At 45.1% G+C, this 15661-nt stretch overlaps 1 protein-coding gene across 1 annotated transcript in view; it reads right to left on the bottom strand.

Moving 5' to 3' along the window:
* Nucleotides 1-9149: 9149 nt before the first annotated feature.
* LOC115100559 (homeobox protein OTX1-like) overlaps nucleotides 9150-15661 on the bottom strand; it is a 157160-nt gene continuing 150648 nt past the window's right edge. Inside the window, exon 4 of the mRNA XM_029619077.1 lies at nucleotides 9150-9486. Within this exon, the coding sequence (XP_029474937.1) occupies nucleotides 9150-9486 (337 nt within the window). The remainder of the gene's footprint in view (nucleotides 9487-15661) is intronic.

The raw sequence follows: 15661 nt of genomic DNA, 5'->3' as shown, positions 1-15661 counted from the left end.
GGGGGCCTGGTCTTACGGGTATACTTTGGGATCTAGACATTTACCTGAAAACTTTCAGCTCACATATTGGCAGGTCTAACTGCCTGCGGGTGGTCTTGGTAAGATCATTTTCAGAGTGGATATACGTGCGTTAAGTTGGCTTGGAAATCGGGTGCAACTTATGCGCGTATTGTGACTTTCTTATGCGGGCTGTTACCAAATTCCCCCCGAAATGGACGGTCCTTACTCCTTGGAGCTTTCAGTCTAGTCAAGACAGACATTCCCTTGTTTATTGGATCATCTCTTCCGAGCAGAGTTGGAATGACATGAAGGCGCCTTCTTCTATCTCCTTTGTTCATCTAATCCCGAGGTCCGTTTTTCCTACAGTTTGTATCAATCCTCCCCTGCACCCCTTCTTTCTCATTATATAGGGTATACACCTTTTAATTAAAAAACAAAAACAAAAACAACAACTTGTATTTAAATGGAAAAACTCAAACATATGACAAACAAAGGAGAGCTGAGAACAAAAGGGAAGCTGGGCACAATCTGCATTTTCTACCACCATAACTTGTATTTCTTTGCTTTCTTCAGACCTTTTGGTCCACCCATTTTGTTTTTCTGTAATTACTTTATCCCCTACCCTGATGTTTTTCACACAAAATGAACACTATAACATAGTAATGACGGCAGAAAAAGACCAAATGGTCCATCCAGTCTGCCCAGCAAGCTTCTTATGGTAGTATCTACCGTGCCGTGTAGGTCACCGCTAAGTTTCTCTGTGCAGCTACCCCCAACCCTTATGATAAGGGTAGAAATATTTACAATAAAAAACCAAGCAACTGTCAAACCCATAAAAAATTAGTGCTAGCAACATTTTTACAGGGTGAGGAGCCTTCCTGAAAATTCAGACGATGCTGACTTGCTTTGCTTTTGGACTTGGCCGTAGAAGAAGTCCTGTGCTTTTTCCCTTCTTTCTGCGTATCAATACCCCAGACTGTAAACGTCAGGGCCCATGTTGGTTGCCGTCTGAATCTAATTCCCTTTTCCCCCCCTGCTGTCAAAGCAGAGAGTGATGTTGAAATTGCATCAAAAGTATCAAGGCTTATTGGCTGAGGGTAATAATCCCCATGCTTCTGCTGAGGCCAGTAACTGTCACTCCCAGCGGGTTACCCCCATGCATGCTTTTCATTTCTATCTCTAACCTTTAGGGATCCACAGTGTTTATCCCATGCTTCTTTGAATTCTTTCACTGGGTTTTTTTTTAACTCTATTTTCAATATAAAAGGAGACCTAGGAATAAAATCATCAGAGGGAGGAGCAGAACCAAGAACAGATAATGTTATAGTTTGAGAAATGTGGAGCATGCTAATGCTTTCTGTTAACCCAGATCTAGCCAAGCTTCCCTTCTGTCTCTCCAATCTTCCCCCCCCCGCCATTTACCCAGTCACTTCTTCATCCATTCACATCTTCTGTTTAACCTCCCAGTCTTCTGCCTGTCCTCTCTTATATCCTTCCAGTCAGGCCTCATTGTAAGAACTTGCCTACCCTGTCTTCTGTACTATCCTGTCATTCACCCCACTCCAAAACAACATCCTTTCATCCACTAAGCCTCACACCGATCCACCTATCTCTCCCAGTCACTCACTCATCTCTCCACGCACCTCCCCATCCTTCTTTACAGGTCCTCAGTCACTCATCCACACCACCCGCTTATCCTTCCTAAACCCTTCCCTACAATCAACCACTCAGTCATTCTTTCATTTACCCATCCACCCACTCATCCTTCCTAAATGCAATCACTCACTCTTCTCTACAGACACCCAATCACTCATCCATACCAACCAAACCCATTCTTCCTAAATACAATTACCCACTCATCCCTCTATGCACCGTTTATCCACTCAACTATCCATACACCCTCCACCACTCCCACTCTACTCCTTCCTGCAAATCCACCCAGCTATCCCTCCTCTCTGCTGGCTGATCTCCACTCATCGGATCATTGGCCCTTTAAGTGTAGCTCAATTATGGCATATAAACCAGAAACTTAGTCTGATCTTCCTTCCGCACAACAGAGGGATGTCGGTCCTCATACAATGCCTTGCTCTTATATAGAGGTTACCAATAACCAAACATACTCTTCATCTGAAGAGGCAGACTTCACAGTTTTCATTTCTTTTCCTCCCTTTGAACTTCCTAATCTTTTTAAGAAAAAAAATGAATTTTTCTTTTCTTTTTGCAAAGTGAAAATAATGATTCTCCTCCCTTCATAATGCCCCGAAGAGGGAAACCTGAAGTTTATAAAGTAGATTAGGAGGAGAACAACCTTTCTATATTCTTGAACAAACTCAGGATCAAACAGCAGACTCTTCTAATCTCTGCAACTGGACAAAAGTCAACAGACCTTTCCTCCTGTGGGCTGAAGGGCTGGCGCCATCCTGGGCACACAAGATTCGGGCGGGGGGGGGGGGGGGGTGCAGTCTGACCCTTTCCCTCCCCGCCACCCACCTTAGGAAAGGCAGGTCAATATTGATCCAAAGCATCGAAGCAGTCACAGACATTTGCAAGAACTGATGTCATTAAAGTCTTGATAGGAAGCCCGGAGAGAATTTGCTTAAGATGATAACCCCTTAAGTCCGTCACACTGAAGTCTGTGCAACAGGCTGAAATTTCACACAGATGTGGGTGCAGTCCCCTCTCCCTCCTCCCTTCCTACCTTTAAGATATGCTGAGTTTTCTCGAATCAGTCTTCAAATGAGATTGCAAGCGAAAGCTATAAAATGAGAAAGACAGCCAGTTTGACATCTGGATAAGTACATGGCTACAGTATAGTTGTGGCTATACTGTATCTGAAGATGGTGCTGCCAGATGTTGATTGGGGCATCCTGCCTGCAGAAACAAAGAACAGCAGGGCAATTCTGGAATACTCAACATGGGCTTTTCACGTGCCTTCTGCTCCTCTGGCCTCCAGCTCAACTGGACACTCCTGCCATGAGCTTTCATTTGCAGCTACCTGGGAGTTTTACCCCCACCATAGCTATGGTCATTGCAGTGTCAAACCTTCAGAAGGAGATCAAGCACTATGGTTCACTCTGAAACCTTGCAGCCATGCACCCTGAATCTGGCCACTAAGTGTAACCCTTGAGCTATCACCTTGACTCCCTCCCCTCACACCCCAGCCCCCAGGGGCTGTGAATGCTGCTTAGGCAACATCCTCAGCTCCAGCTGACCTGGGGAGCAGGAGACCCAACTCTGGGCTCCAACCGGGGACCTTCTGCATGGCAGCGCCATGCAGCCACAGGGCCAAGGGTTTCAAATGTCACAGTAGGAGGCCCATTAATGGAGCCAGGACTCGGTGATGGATTTTGGTCAATGCTGTCCGTAAGCACTGGTGGGGTGGTGGTGCCGGTCTTCCCCCCAACCTCTCACCCCATGGACCTCTGAATCTTTCCCTCCTGCTGTTGCTCTTTCCCTAACAAACCTCAGGAGCTGCATTCCAGCGATGCCTCCTCAGAGTACACTGAGCACAGGGGGGATCATCAGCCTGTGCTCAAAGCTCCCAGTCCCCAGATGAATGCCTGGAGGGTGTGGAGCCACTGTGGGACCTATGTGCACGGGCTGACTTAATCCCCACCCTCAATGCAATCCGAGGGTATGTACCTGGAGCAGATTTAAGGTTTGGGAGTGGGTGAGGGGTAGCAGCAGCAGTAGGAGAAAAAGGTTCAGAGGCTCACAGGGAGGGGAGGGGACGACAGCCAGGGCTTTAGTTGTGGGTGAATGGCCTGGAACACAGTTTGGGCTCCTCTTTTCAGGCTTAAGAGGCAGAGCAGCAGGAGAGTTCTGCTTCAGCCCCTCCCCTCCAGGCAGGGAAGAGAAGGGGAGGGGGGCAAGCCTGGCCTGCACAGAGAAGAGAACAGCCACTCTGCTCCCTAATCCAGCCCCCTTCCCTCCCCAGGGAACAGAAGGGGAAGGGATGATACTGAAGCAGACACTGCAGAGCAAAGAACCGACACACAAAGAGTTTGAATTAGCACAGGTTTGAAAGTTGTGAGCAGTAATGCCAATTGCCAAGACTTCAACCATGGCCTTGATGCATGGCACTACTGCTCACAACTTTTAATCTTGAGCTAATTCAACCCCTTTTTGTATCCATAATGGAGGGCTTAATATCTGGCAGAACAAGCCAAAATGGCATTCTGACACCTTTTTTTCTGGGACTTGAGAAAGTGGAGCCAGCAGTGTACATCAGCTCTGGCTCTGCTGAGGAAACAATAGTTGCATGGATTATTTATGCCCCCCCCAGCCCTTGGAAGAAGCAGAGAAGAACAGAGAGTGTTGGAGATGCTTATGTTGAAACAAGGACAGCCCCATGGCTTTGATTTGGGTAGATGTGGCTGTGAGAGAGAGAGTTCCCACCTGGCCCTGGTCCCACATCCTTTGCACAGGTAACACCGGGTTCTGGCTCCGCCCATCTCACCCCCTCCGTAGTTCCACTTCCTTTTTGTCTACAAAATAAGCTCTGATGACAGCAGATGAAAGGGAGGTTTCAGAGGTAAAGGAGCAGGACGGGAGGTTGGAGTGGTGGTCAGGGACAGGAAACATTGCCATTCCAAAAATTGTTCTACCTTTGGTATAGGCCTAGTAGGATTGGGGCTGATGCAATATAGTGCGCTCAGTCTTGCACACAGCTCGCCGTGCGGTGGGGCATGCGTTTTGGATGCACTACAATAACTCCAGATGCAATAATGGGATTAGTGTGTCCAAAACACGCATCTAAACCAGCCTGTAGCTAATAGTGCTCATCACATGTTTATGCCATGCAGATGAGGCTATTAGCTATTACCCCTGATGCAAAAAAATCACCATGTACCCGACATGCACATTTCAACACATAAAAATTAGCACCAGTCGTGGAGCTACAGTTAACCAAGCCTCCACAAAAAAAAGCAAAAAATCCTGCTTTCCTATCATTGCAATACTAAGGAGGAGGAACCACAGAAAACAGCAGCATGAAAAAAAAAGCCTTGACAGCAGTCAGGTTAGGAAAACGGGCGCGCAATTTACGAGCGTCCGTTTTCCTAACCCGCGCACAGCCGCGACTCCTGGGTGCTCAATGCCAAGGACGCGCCAGGGATGCACAATTGATCCCTAGCGGTGTCCTTATTAGCGTGGCACCTCATTAACACATTGCATCGCGCGCCCAGGAGAGGCGTATGGGTGCACATTAGGAAAGCGCCCGTTTTCTACCCGCTTTTATTGTATCGAGCCTCATTGTGTGTAAATCCAGGCTTTCACTACTCAAGGCAAGGAAGGACAATGTAGTATTTGTCGACTCCATCAAGAAACAGAATCTGAAGAAACTTTTTTTTTCCCACCAGGGGGAGGACATTTCAAATGTATCTGATCAATTTCTTTGATCATGACTGGATATTGTATACCTGGATTTCAGGAGGCTTTTGACAGCTTTCCACAAAGAAGGCTGGTAAATAAAATGAGCAGCCTAGGGACGGGTCCTACAGGAGATCTGGGTTAGAAACTGGCTGAGGGTGGTGGTGAATGGCGTTCACACTGACAAAGGAGGGGTTATCAGTGGAGTGCCTGAGGGATCAGTCCTGGGGCTGGCTCTGGCCAATACTTTCACAAGTGACATTACAGAGGGCTTGATAGAAAAGGGTTTTCTTTTCACAGGTGGCCCTGATATCATATCTCATGACCTCAAAGTAGCCTAACAGTGCGATGAGGCAGTGGTGAAGGCCATAGGAATTCCAAAGGGCATCGGGAGAGGTAAAACAAGGAGGGAAAAAAAAAAAGGAAGCGCTAATGCCTCTGTACAAGTCATTGCTGAGGCCTAATCTGGAGAATTGCGTCCAGTTCCAGAGGCCGCACCACTAGAAGGAGATAGACAAAGTAGACACAATCCAGAGAAGGGCTACCAAAACAGTACGAAGCCTGCACCATAAGCCATATAAAATGAGAAGTAAGGGCCTACACAGCCTAGAGGACAGGAAAGACCGTGAGCATATGATAAAGATATTCAAACACTCCCAACCTAGGAATAATGTACAAGAAACAAATCTTTTTTTTTTTTTTTTTTTTTAAGTGGACAGGATCTGATGTGAGCCTAAAAAGAGGTAGGCTCAGGAGTAACATTTGAAAATATTTCTTCACGGAGAAGGTGGCAAATGCATGCAACGGCTGCCCAGTGACGACGGTGGGGAACCCCGGAAAGGATGGGACAGGTATAGAGGGTTTGTGGGGAACCAAAGGTAAAACCAAGGATGGTGTTTGACAGGTGGGGGAGGGGGAGCTTCCAGCATCGGGAGACATGACCAGACAGGACGAGTCTCTGGGTCATGATCTGCCATCGTATTCTGTTCCCGTTAATTTACAGCTCCGTCCGTGGTATATCTTTGTTCTGTATAGTGTCCATATATCTGTATATTCTACTCGGATCTGGCCAACTTCAGCAGCCATTCTGCACATATTTACTGTACAACATCCATTTATTCTGCTGGATTACAGTCCATGTATAATATCTATTCTTCAGAATAAGTGTAATCTCTTTGGAAAAAAAAAATATATTCTCCTGTTCCGGCAGAGTTTCCTGCGACCTCGTAGAGGTCAGAGATGAGCCTGCTTTAGAGATGCTTGCAAGGAAAACACTGTCACACAATCGGAGGTTTGAAGCCCTTCCCACCTGGAGGAGGCAGCCCTCAGTGCACAAGTATTCATGTTCTCCTTCCTTTTTTGGCCTAATATGCATCACCTTGGAAAACGAAGATGCCCTGGCAGGCACCCAGCTCTCCCCAATGGAGTGACGTGTTGGCCTACTGGTCCTGCAGGGCCACCCCAGAAAGCAAGGGCTGGCACGGAAGCAGTGGAGTGGGGGCTTCGTTACAACCCGAAAAGTCTCAGCCCCTCTCGTCACGATGAATAAAGGAGGTCCCACACTACAACTCTGGTTTTGGTTTTGGCCTCCAATTTCATCCCTTTTTGGGGCTTCCTTTTATTTATGTATGTATTGATTTGCGAGTATTTACATACCGTCCTTCCAAGTGGATCAGGGCGGTTCACAAAAGACTAAAGAACAAAAGCAGGGTTTTAATAATAAACAGAAGCATAATAATAACAATTAAAATGTACACAGAAATAAAAAATTTAAGGTAAAAACAAGCAATATATAAAGCATAATGACAAAAAAAAATGCACTCCTCTCACTCAAATCTGACTTTCAGATAAAGGCAAGCAATCGTGTATGCGTTATAAGAACAAAGCTGAATAATGGAGCGCTCGTTTAACATTAAAGCACATTTAAAGAACCATGTCTTTAATTCTCGTTTGAAAATTGTGTAATCATGACATAGTCTCAATCTGCAGGCATTCCGTAGGCCCAAACGGGAAGAACTTAGACTAGGAGCATTGAGCAAACCGTTGCTAAATGACCTCCGCATTCTTTGGGAACATATAGGTGTAATGCTGTAGCAAGCCAGTTTACGCCTTCATTGATGATAACTTTACGTATCAAGGAAAGCACCTTATACTGTACTCGATATTGGACAAGTAGCCAGTAAAGAGTATTCAGTATGGGGGTAATGTGGTCAAGTCGATTACTGCCCTTGAGGATGCGTGCTGCAGCATTTTGTAATAATTGTAAAGGTCGAAGTGAACTGGTAGGTACGCCTAATAGTATTGGGCTTTATTTGTGACTGTTTGGGGGGGTCTCCTCCCCTCCCCCTCCCCTATTTTTCTATTCCTTCCAAGCTCAATCAAGCCTTTCCCATAGGAGTCCTCAGCTAGGGGCCGTGGGCTGGTGGTTCGCTCGGGAGCCTGGCTGATGTGGATCAGGGCTATGGCCACTGGGTGTCGTTGTTGGGCAATGGCTGAGGCGCCCCTCGCTTCCCCGGGCTGTGAATGCTTCCCCAGCATCCTGAGCCCTGGTAAACCCCGTAGTACAGAGACCAGACCGGGGACATGAACAGGGATGGGGGGTCTGCATGACAGTGCCCCCTGAGCCAGGGCTGGGGTTGGGGGGCTGGCCCCCATGGGGAACTTTCAGCACAGAAGTAAAGCAGAAATGAAACGTCATTTCCTGAGAGCTCCCTTGATCTTTAAGGAAAAGGGGGGAAAAAAATCACTTTTCTAAGCACACGGATTTTATTGAATTATTTTTCCATGGCAAACCGAGCTGGGAAGCACCTTCCAGCTAAGAGAAAAATAAATTAGTAACAAAATAAGGAAGATTAAAAAAGCCACTTTGGTAAAGCTGACAGTGGCCCCCAGCCTCCTCCTATCTGTTGAGAAGACTGCTTGATTTAAAAAAAACAAACAAGCAAAACTGTTTTCAAGACAATCTAGAACTGGGGTATTTGTTTTTCCTTGCAATTAACAGGATTTCAACCTCCCCTCCAAATTAGTATGATGCTTTGGGTCATTCAGCGCTCATGTCAAGCCATGCAAGGGTTTCAGCTGGGGGCTGCTCTGCCAACCTTTGCTGAGGGAGCGCTTTATCCGTCTCATTTTTATTTTTTTTCAGACTCCTGGTAACAAATCATCTCGCAAAAAAAAAACCCAACAAATAACAAACCCTCCTCAAGCAAACAAGAAAAGCAAAACAACTATTTGCAAAGCGAGTGACAGATTTGTACTCTATTATTATTTCTACCGTTTCATTCCCAAAGTTGGTTTTTTTTTTTCTCTCCTGTTGCAAATGTACGAAGTGCTTGCTGCTTTGACGGTGAATATTGATTTGCGGTTCCTGAAACCAGAATGGAGGAGAAGTTGGAAAATAGAAACTCCAAAAATAAATGAGAAGCAAACAAACAAACAAACAAATCACGACTCTGCGCAAGATCTTTGCGGAGCCTCTTGATGCTTTGAGCTCCTCACGATTATGGATAAGTAAACATACAGGCATTGGAAAAGAATAAATAACACAGATCAAGGTTGCAACCTTTCAAAACCTATCCTAAATTGTAAAAAAAAAAAAAATGTATTCTTCATTGAGTAACATATTTGTAAAGCTTGGAGGAAGGGTAATTCATTTTATTTGATTTCTTTTTTTTTTTTACAAATATTCAGACGTCTAGGCTTGTTTTTTTGAGACTTTTTTTTTTTTTCAGCAGAAAAACAAATGCAAAAAGTACGACTTTGTTTGTTTCCAGTGCAGGTCAAGAGGATTTGACCCTGTAGTGTCTGGGGTGCTGGCAGGGGAGCTCTTGCTGCCGCCCCTCCAGGGCTGCCTCCCTGTGCCCCTCCAGCAGTGCCCTGGGCGGCAGGGCCGGTGCCAGGCTGTAGTCCGCCGGCCCCTGGGTGGCGGCCCCTTGCCGGCTCTGCCTCTTCATCTTGTAGCGCTGGTTCTGGAACCAGATCTTCACCTGGTTGGGGCTCAGCCGGATGAGCCTGGCCAGCTGCTCCCTCTCGGGGGCTGTGAGGTATCTCTGCCGGGCGAAGGTCTTCTCCAGCTGCTGGACCTGGGCTTGCGAGAAGAGCACTCGCCTCTTCCTCCTGGCCGGGTAGAAGGGCGCGTTCGTGACCTCCCCCAGGTATCCCAAGGCCCCGGCTACGGACAATCCGGAGGCTCCCAGGTGCCTGGAAACTGAAGCAAGAGCGTAAAAAAGGAGCTGGGGGGCTGAGCACTGCTGGCTTTTGATGAATCGTCGCTCTCCCTCCCTCCTGGGGCTTCCTTTCTGCCTAGACCCCCCCCCCCCCTTACCAGCATCACTGCCTCCTATGTGCCACTGACCTGGCAGGGACCCTCGCCCCCAGGCCACCCTTGCTAAAGCTTCAAGTCGACACCAAGTGGCCTCTCCCAGGGCGCTCTGTCTTGACCTTTCCTAGTCCTGATAATCCTTGCCCGCCCAAGCGCCCACCCCTTGCTTCTGCTGTTACAGTAAATGACATTTCTGATTCACTTTGCGTTGGGCAGAGAGGGACTCCCTCCCTCGGTATCAAGCGCTTCTAATTGCGGGAGATGGGGGGATGGGGAAGAATTCATCTAATCCCAGAAATTCAATTTGAACATAAGAAGGGCTTCAATCATTTGGGAGGTTTTTTTTATTTACTTTTCCTTTTTTTAAGTGATTCTTTTTAAAAGTTTCCAGAATCAGTAGAATATTTACCAGTAATTGTATAGTTAATATATTAGGGTTAGGATCAGGGTTACCAGTAATAGTATAGTTAATATATTAGGGTTCGGATCAGGGTAACCTGTAATTGTATAGTTAATATATTAGGGTTCAGATCAGGGTAACCAGTAATAGTATAGTTAATATATTAGGGTTAGGATCAGGGTTACCAGTAATAGTATAGTTAATATATTAGGGTTAGGATCAGGGTTACCAGTAATTGTATAGTTAATATATTAGGGTTCGGATCAGGGTTACCAGTAATAGTATAGTTAATATATTAGGGTTCGGATCAGGGTAACCTGTAATTGTATAGTTAATATATTAGGGTTCGGATCAGGGTAATCGGTCATTGTAAAGTTAATATATTAGGGTTCGGATCGGGGTAACCGGTCATTGTATAGTTAATATATTAGGGTTCGGATCAGGGTAACCTGTAATTGTATAGTTAATATATTAGGGTTCAGATCAGGGTAACCAGTAATAGTATAGTTAATATATTAGGGTTCGGATCAGGGTTACCGGTAATTGTATAGTTAATATATTAGGGTTCGGATCAGGGTAACCTGTAATTGTATAGTTAATATATTAGGGTTCAGATCAGGGTAACCAGTAATAGTATAGTTAATATATTAGGGTTCGGATCAGGGTAACCAGTAATAGTATAGTTAATATATTAGGGTTCGGATCAGGGTAACCTGTAATTGTATAGTTAATATATTAGGGTTCAGATCAGGGTAACCAGTAATAGTATAGTTAATATATTAGGGTTCGGATCAGGGTTACCGGTAATTGTATAGTTAATATATTAGGGTTCGGATCAGGGTTACCAGTAATTGTATAGTTAATATATCAGGGTTAGGATCAGGCTAACCAGTAATTGTATAGTTAATATATTAGGGTTAGGATCAGGGTAACCAGTAATAGTATAGTTAATATATTAGGGTTAGGATCAGGGTTACCGGTAATTGTATAGTTAATATATTAGGGTTCGGATCAGGGTAATCGGTCATTGTAAAGTTAATATATTAGGGTTCGGATCGGGGTAACCGGTCATTGTATAGTTAATATATTAGGGTTCGGATCAGGGTAACCTGTAATTGTATAGTTAATATATTAGGGTTAGGATCAGGGTTACCGGTAATTGTATAGTTAATATATTAGGGTTCGGATCAGGGTAACCGGTCATTGTATAGTTAATATATTAGGGTTCGGATCAGGGTAACCTGTAATTGTATAGTTAATATATTAGGGTTAGGATCAGGGTAACCAGTAATAGTATGGTTAATATATTAGGGTTAGGATCAGGGTTACCAGTAATTGTATAGTTAATATATTAGGGTTAGGATCAGGGTTACCGGTAATTGTATAGTTAATATATTAGGGTTCGGATCAGGGTTACCGGTAATTGTACAGTTAATATATTAGGGATAGGATCAGGGTTACCGGTAATTGTATAGTTAATATATTAGGGTTCGGATCAGGGTAACCTATAATTGTATAGTTAATATATTAGGGTTAGGATCAGGGTAACCAGTAATAGTATAGTTAATATATTAGGGGTAGGATCAGGGTTACCAGTAATTGTATAGTTAATATATTAGGGTTAGGATCAGGGTAACCAGTAATTGTATAGTTAATATATTAGGGTTAGGATCAGGGTTACCGGTAATTATAGTTAATATATTAGGGTTAGGATCAGGCTAACCGGTAATTGTATAGTTAATATATTAGGGTTAGGATCAGGGTTACTGGTAATTGTATAGTTAATATATTAGGGTTCGGATCACGGTTACCAGTATTTGTATAGTTAATATATTAGGGTTAGGAGCAGGGTTACCAGTAATTATAGTTAATATATTAGGGTTAGGATCAGGGTTACCAGTAATTATAGTTAATATATTAGGGTTCAGATCAGTGTAACCGGTCATTGTATAGTTAATATATTAGGGTTCGGATCAGGGTAACCTGTAATTGTATAGTTAATATATTAGGGTTCGGATCAGGGTTACCAGTAATTACATAGTTAATATATTAGGGTTCGGATCAGGGTTACCAGTAATTATAATTAATATATTAGGGTTAGGATCAGGCTAACCAGTAATTGTATAGTTAATATATTAGGGTTCGGATCAGGGTTACCAGTAATTTTATAGTTAATATATTAGGGTTACGATCAGGGTTACCAGTAATTATAGTTAATATATTCGTTGCAAAAAGCACTGATTCAGACCTGACATCCATCAGCAGTGGGCGGAGAGAAGATCTGGGGGTACAGCTTGGCACTTACTTGCTGGGAAGTGGCCCTCTTGGCTTCCTCTATACCAGTCTCCAGCGGGAACCCCAGTCCTCTGGCAGGCCGGGAACTCCCCGGGATTTGGGAGGGGGTCCGAGCAGTAGCCCCTCAGGGGAGCCTGGGGGAGGCAGGAGCTCCCTGCCAAGGCTGCGGGCTGGAAGCAGGGCTGCTGCTGGTGGTGGTGCTGCGCCTGCACCAGTTGGCCTAAGCCATCCAGGCAGAAGCCTTTCAGCTCCTCCATGGCGCTAGTATGCAGCACTATCCCTGCGGGCAGCCGGAGTCTTCTTATCCGGGCTAGGACCATAAACCTCCCTCTTCTGTCCGGCTCTCAGGCTGTCCTGATCTTCTCAGATTTCATCTTCTTGTCCCTACAGCTTTATCAGGGATTGAGGTTAGCAGACGCCAGCAGAAGGGGGGGGGGGAGGAGTCATCCTGGGGGGCCCCGAGACAATGGGACGCAAAGCGAACACCGATGAAGAAAGGTAAGGGGGAGGGGCTTCAGTCAATGATCTCAGAAGGCAGTGCGGGGGGGGGGGGGGGACATATCCCACGCCTCTCCTCCCGAATCACAGACACAGACTCCTATCCCAGCCCTGTAACTTTGCTCCATTTTTTGCAGGGAATTCGGCAGGTGCAGGGCTATCCGGACCCCCCATCACCAAATGGGGGCTTAAATAATTCCCTCCTACAGAAACCTAGATTTTTTTTTGGGGGGGGGAAGGGCGTGCTTTTCACTTTTCTGCAAAATTGCGCGAGTTTCTTGGAAGCGTCTTCTGAAGTTATAAATCAGAGCCGTCACTTTGGCTGGTGGAAGTCAATGGTGCGATGGGGAATTGCATTTCTTTCTGTGATGACTGCAGAATAAAAACTTATTTGGCTGAGACAAAAGTTTGAAGAAAGAGAGCCGTAGGAGCTCTGTTTGAATTCCAGGAGGGCGGCGCTGTCCATTTGAAAAAATAATCATTTGATAGATTATAAAATGAGGATGTTTATAGTTTCTACTCTAGAATTGCGATCTTGTGATTACTCTCGAGAAATCTAACTCTAGCACCCTACTTAGGACTAAGGAAGGTGCTGGAGGATTTCTGACCTTTCCTTTAATTCCATCTTTAGCCATTTTGCAAAATCAGACTTGAGACGGGAACCCGCAGGATGCAGGAGAAATGATTTGCGAATGGCTCTGATTTAGCTCTTATGTCCGGGAGCGCTGCCGGCAGAAGTGCATTTAAATGCCACCTTAATGCACCGCTGCGAGGAAAACGCGCGCAAAGCAGCTCCTTAAGGAGATACTTTTGCAAAAATAAGTGGGCCAAAAAAAAAAAAAAAGGCTTTGCAGGCCTGTTTTTGCAAAACACAACAACAACAAACAAACAAACAATGTTCACTGCCTGCCGCTTGTGCAAACTGGTGAGCAGTGAAAGGGCCCTTACAGCCATGTGATCCCCACCCTGCCCACTAGTATAGGTACCAACAATACCCAGTGAGACCAAAGGTCCAGTCAGCCCAGCCTGGTGGCCCCTCTGGGTCAAGAGTACCTGGCAGAACCCAAAGAATAGACCCAAGCTTCCTTGCCTACAAACCAGGGCAAACTGGTGGTTTCCCCGAGTCTAGCTGGCTAATACCAGTTCATGGCCTTGCCCTCCAGGAATTCTCCAACCCCTTTTTAAAGTCTGCTATGCTGGATACCCTGACAACCTCCCCCAGCAATACATTCCCCAGCTTAATTGTACATGGAGTGAAAAAAAAAATATATATTTTCTCTTTGTTTTGAAATGTTATTTATTTATTATTTTTTATATACCAGCATTCGATCTGAGCTATCACATCGGTTTACATTCAGGTACTGTGGGTATTTCCCTATCCCCAGAGGGCTTACAATCTAAACTTTGTACCTGAGGCAATGGAGGGTAAAATCTGCTCCCTGTTCATTTCATGGGGTGACCTCCAGTTTTAGGGTAACTAACCATCCCCCTCTTCTTCAAGCTGGAGGGCCCTAACCCGTGTAACCTTCCGTCCCTTTTATCAGTTTTGTTGCCCTTCTCTGTACCTTTTCTAGTTCCGCTGTCTTTTTTTTTTTTTTTTTTTCAGATGGACTTCTCTAAATACTGAAGGCGCTGTCACACCATGAAGCAATACAGACACATTGCGACATTCTCTGTTTTATTCTCCATTCCTTTCCAAACCCTTCCTAACTCTCTCTTTGCTTTTTCTGTTCGCCACCTCATGCTTCGCTTAGGCTTTCCGCAGCATATCATCCACGATCCTTTTCCTGGGCGGAAATGGCTAGCATGGCTTTGCACTTGTGCACGTACATCTGCCATTCAGATGCCCAGTCCCCCAGCCTCACAAGGTCCTCTTGCAGTTCCTCACAATCCCGCTCCTGCTTTCACAAGTGCTTTTCCGCTCAGTCTCGTGTGACACCCTGCCTCTTCAGCAGATCAGGATGCATCTGTTGGCACACCTGTCTTTTCACGGCGATTATTTTAAGTGTCAGAGGAATGAAATTCTCATTGTTAATCCCCAGATAGTATGGATTGATGCGATTCTGTTAATTTTTTTTTTTATGTGCAATTTAAAATGAAGAAAAAGGACCATTGTAGCCAAATATGCCGATGGTTATAGTCAAGTGAAGAACTGCTCATCCATCGAAATAGATCACTGTTGTATATGATACTGATAATATCAATGTTGCAGTTTAGATGGAATCCTCATTCTCTGGGGTTTCTTTTTTTTTGGGGGGGGGGGGAAGTATCTGCTTATGAGGGGTTTGAACATCTATTGTAGCCCTAGTACCCTCAGCCATACTGTTTTGTACAGGGCCGGTGCTAGCTTTTTTGCTGCACTGGGCAAAAAATGACTATGTTACCCCCCCCCCCCCCGATTCATTCAGTGTCTGTCCTGAGCCCATCATATAAAGCCCAGCTCCGTCCTGCAATCTATATTTTTAAAAACCGACACGCTCCCCCCACCCCCAGCACCTATGGATAGGGAAGGATATTAGGTACCTTAGGCAAACCTACAGCCTTGCACACACACCACCTCACACACCCCCACATCCTTTACAGACACAACACAATTAAATTATGCATTTATAATACATTTTACATGAAAAAGAACATTCAAAAGTACAGTCTGCTCAGGCAAAAATATCACTTACAACATGCTTATTATATTTACATGCACTTCTGTGGTGCCAACCAGAAAACTCGGCAAAAAAGACACTTGGAACTCCTATGGAATTAGACCTTTTTGTAATGCG

Source organism: Rhinatrema bivittatum, chromosome 11 (assembly GCF_901001135.1).
Source record: "Rhinatrema bivittatum chromosome 11, aRhiBiv1.1, whole genome shotgun sequence".
In the NCBI taxonomy this organism is placed as follows: Eukaryota; Metazoa; Chordata; class Amphibia; order Gymnophiona; family Rhinatrematidae; genus Rhinatrema; species Rhinatrema bivittatum.
Note: the sequence above shows the minus strand (reverse complement) of the source record. Positions and strands in the feature narration are given on the sequence as shown.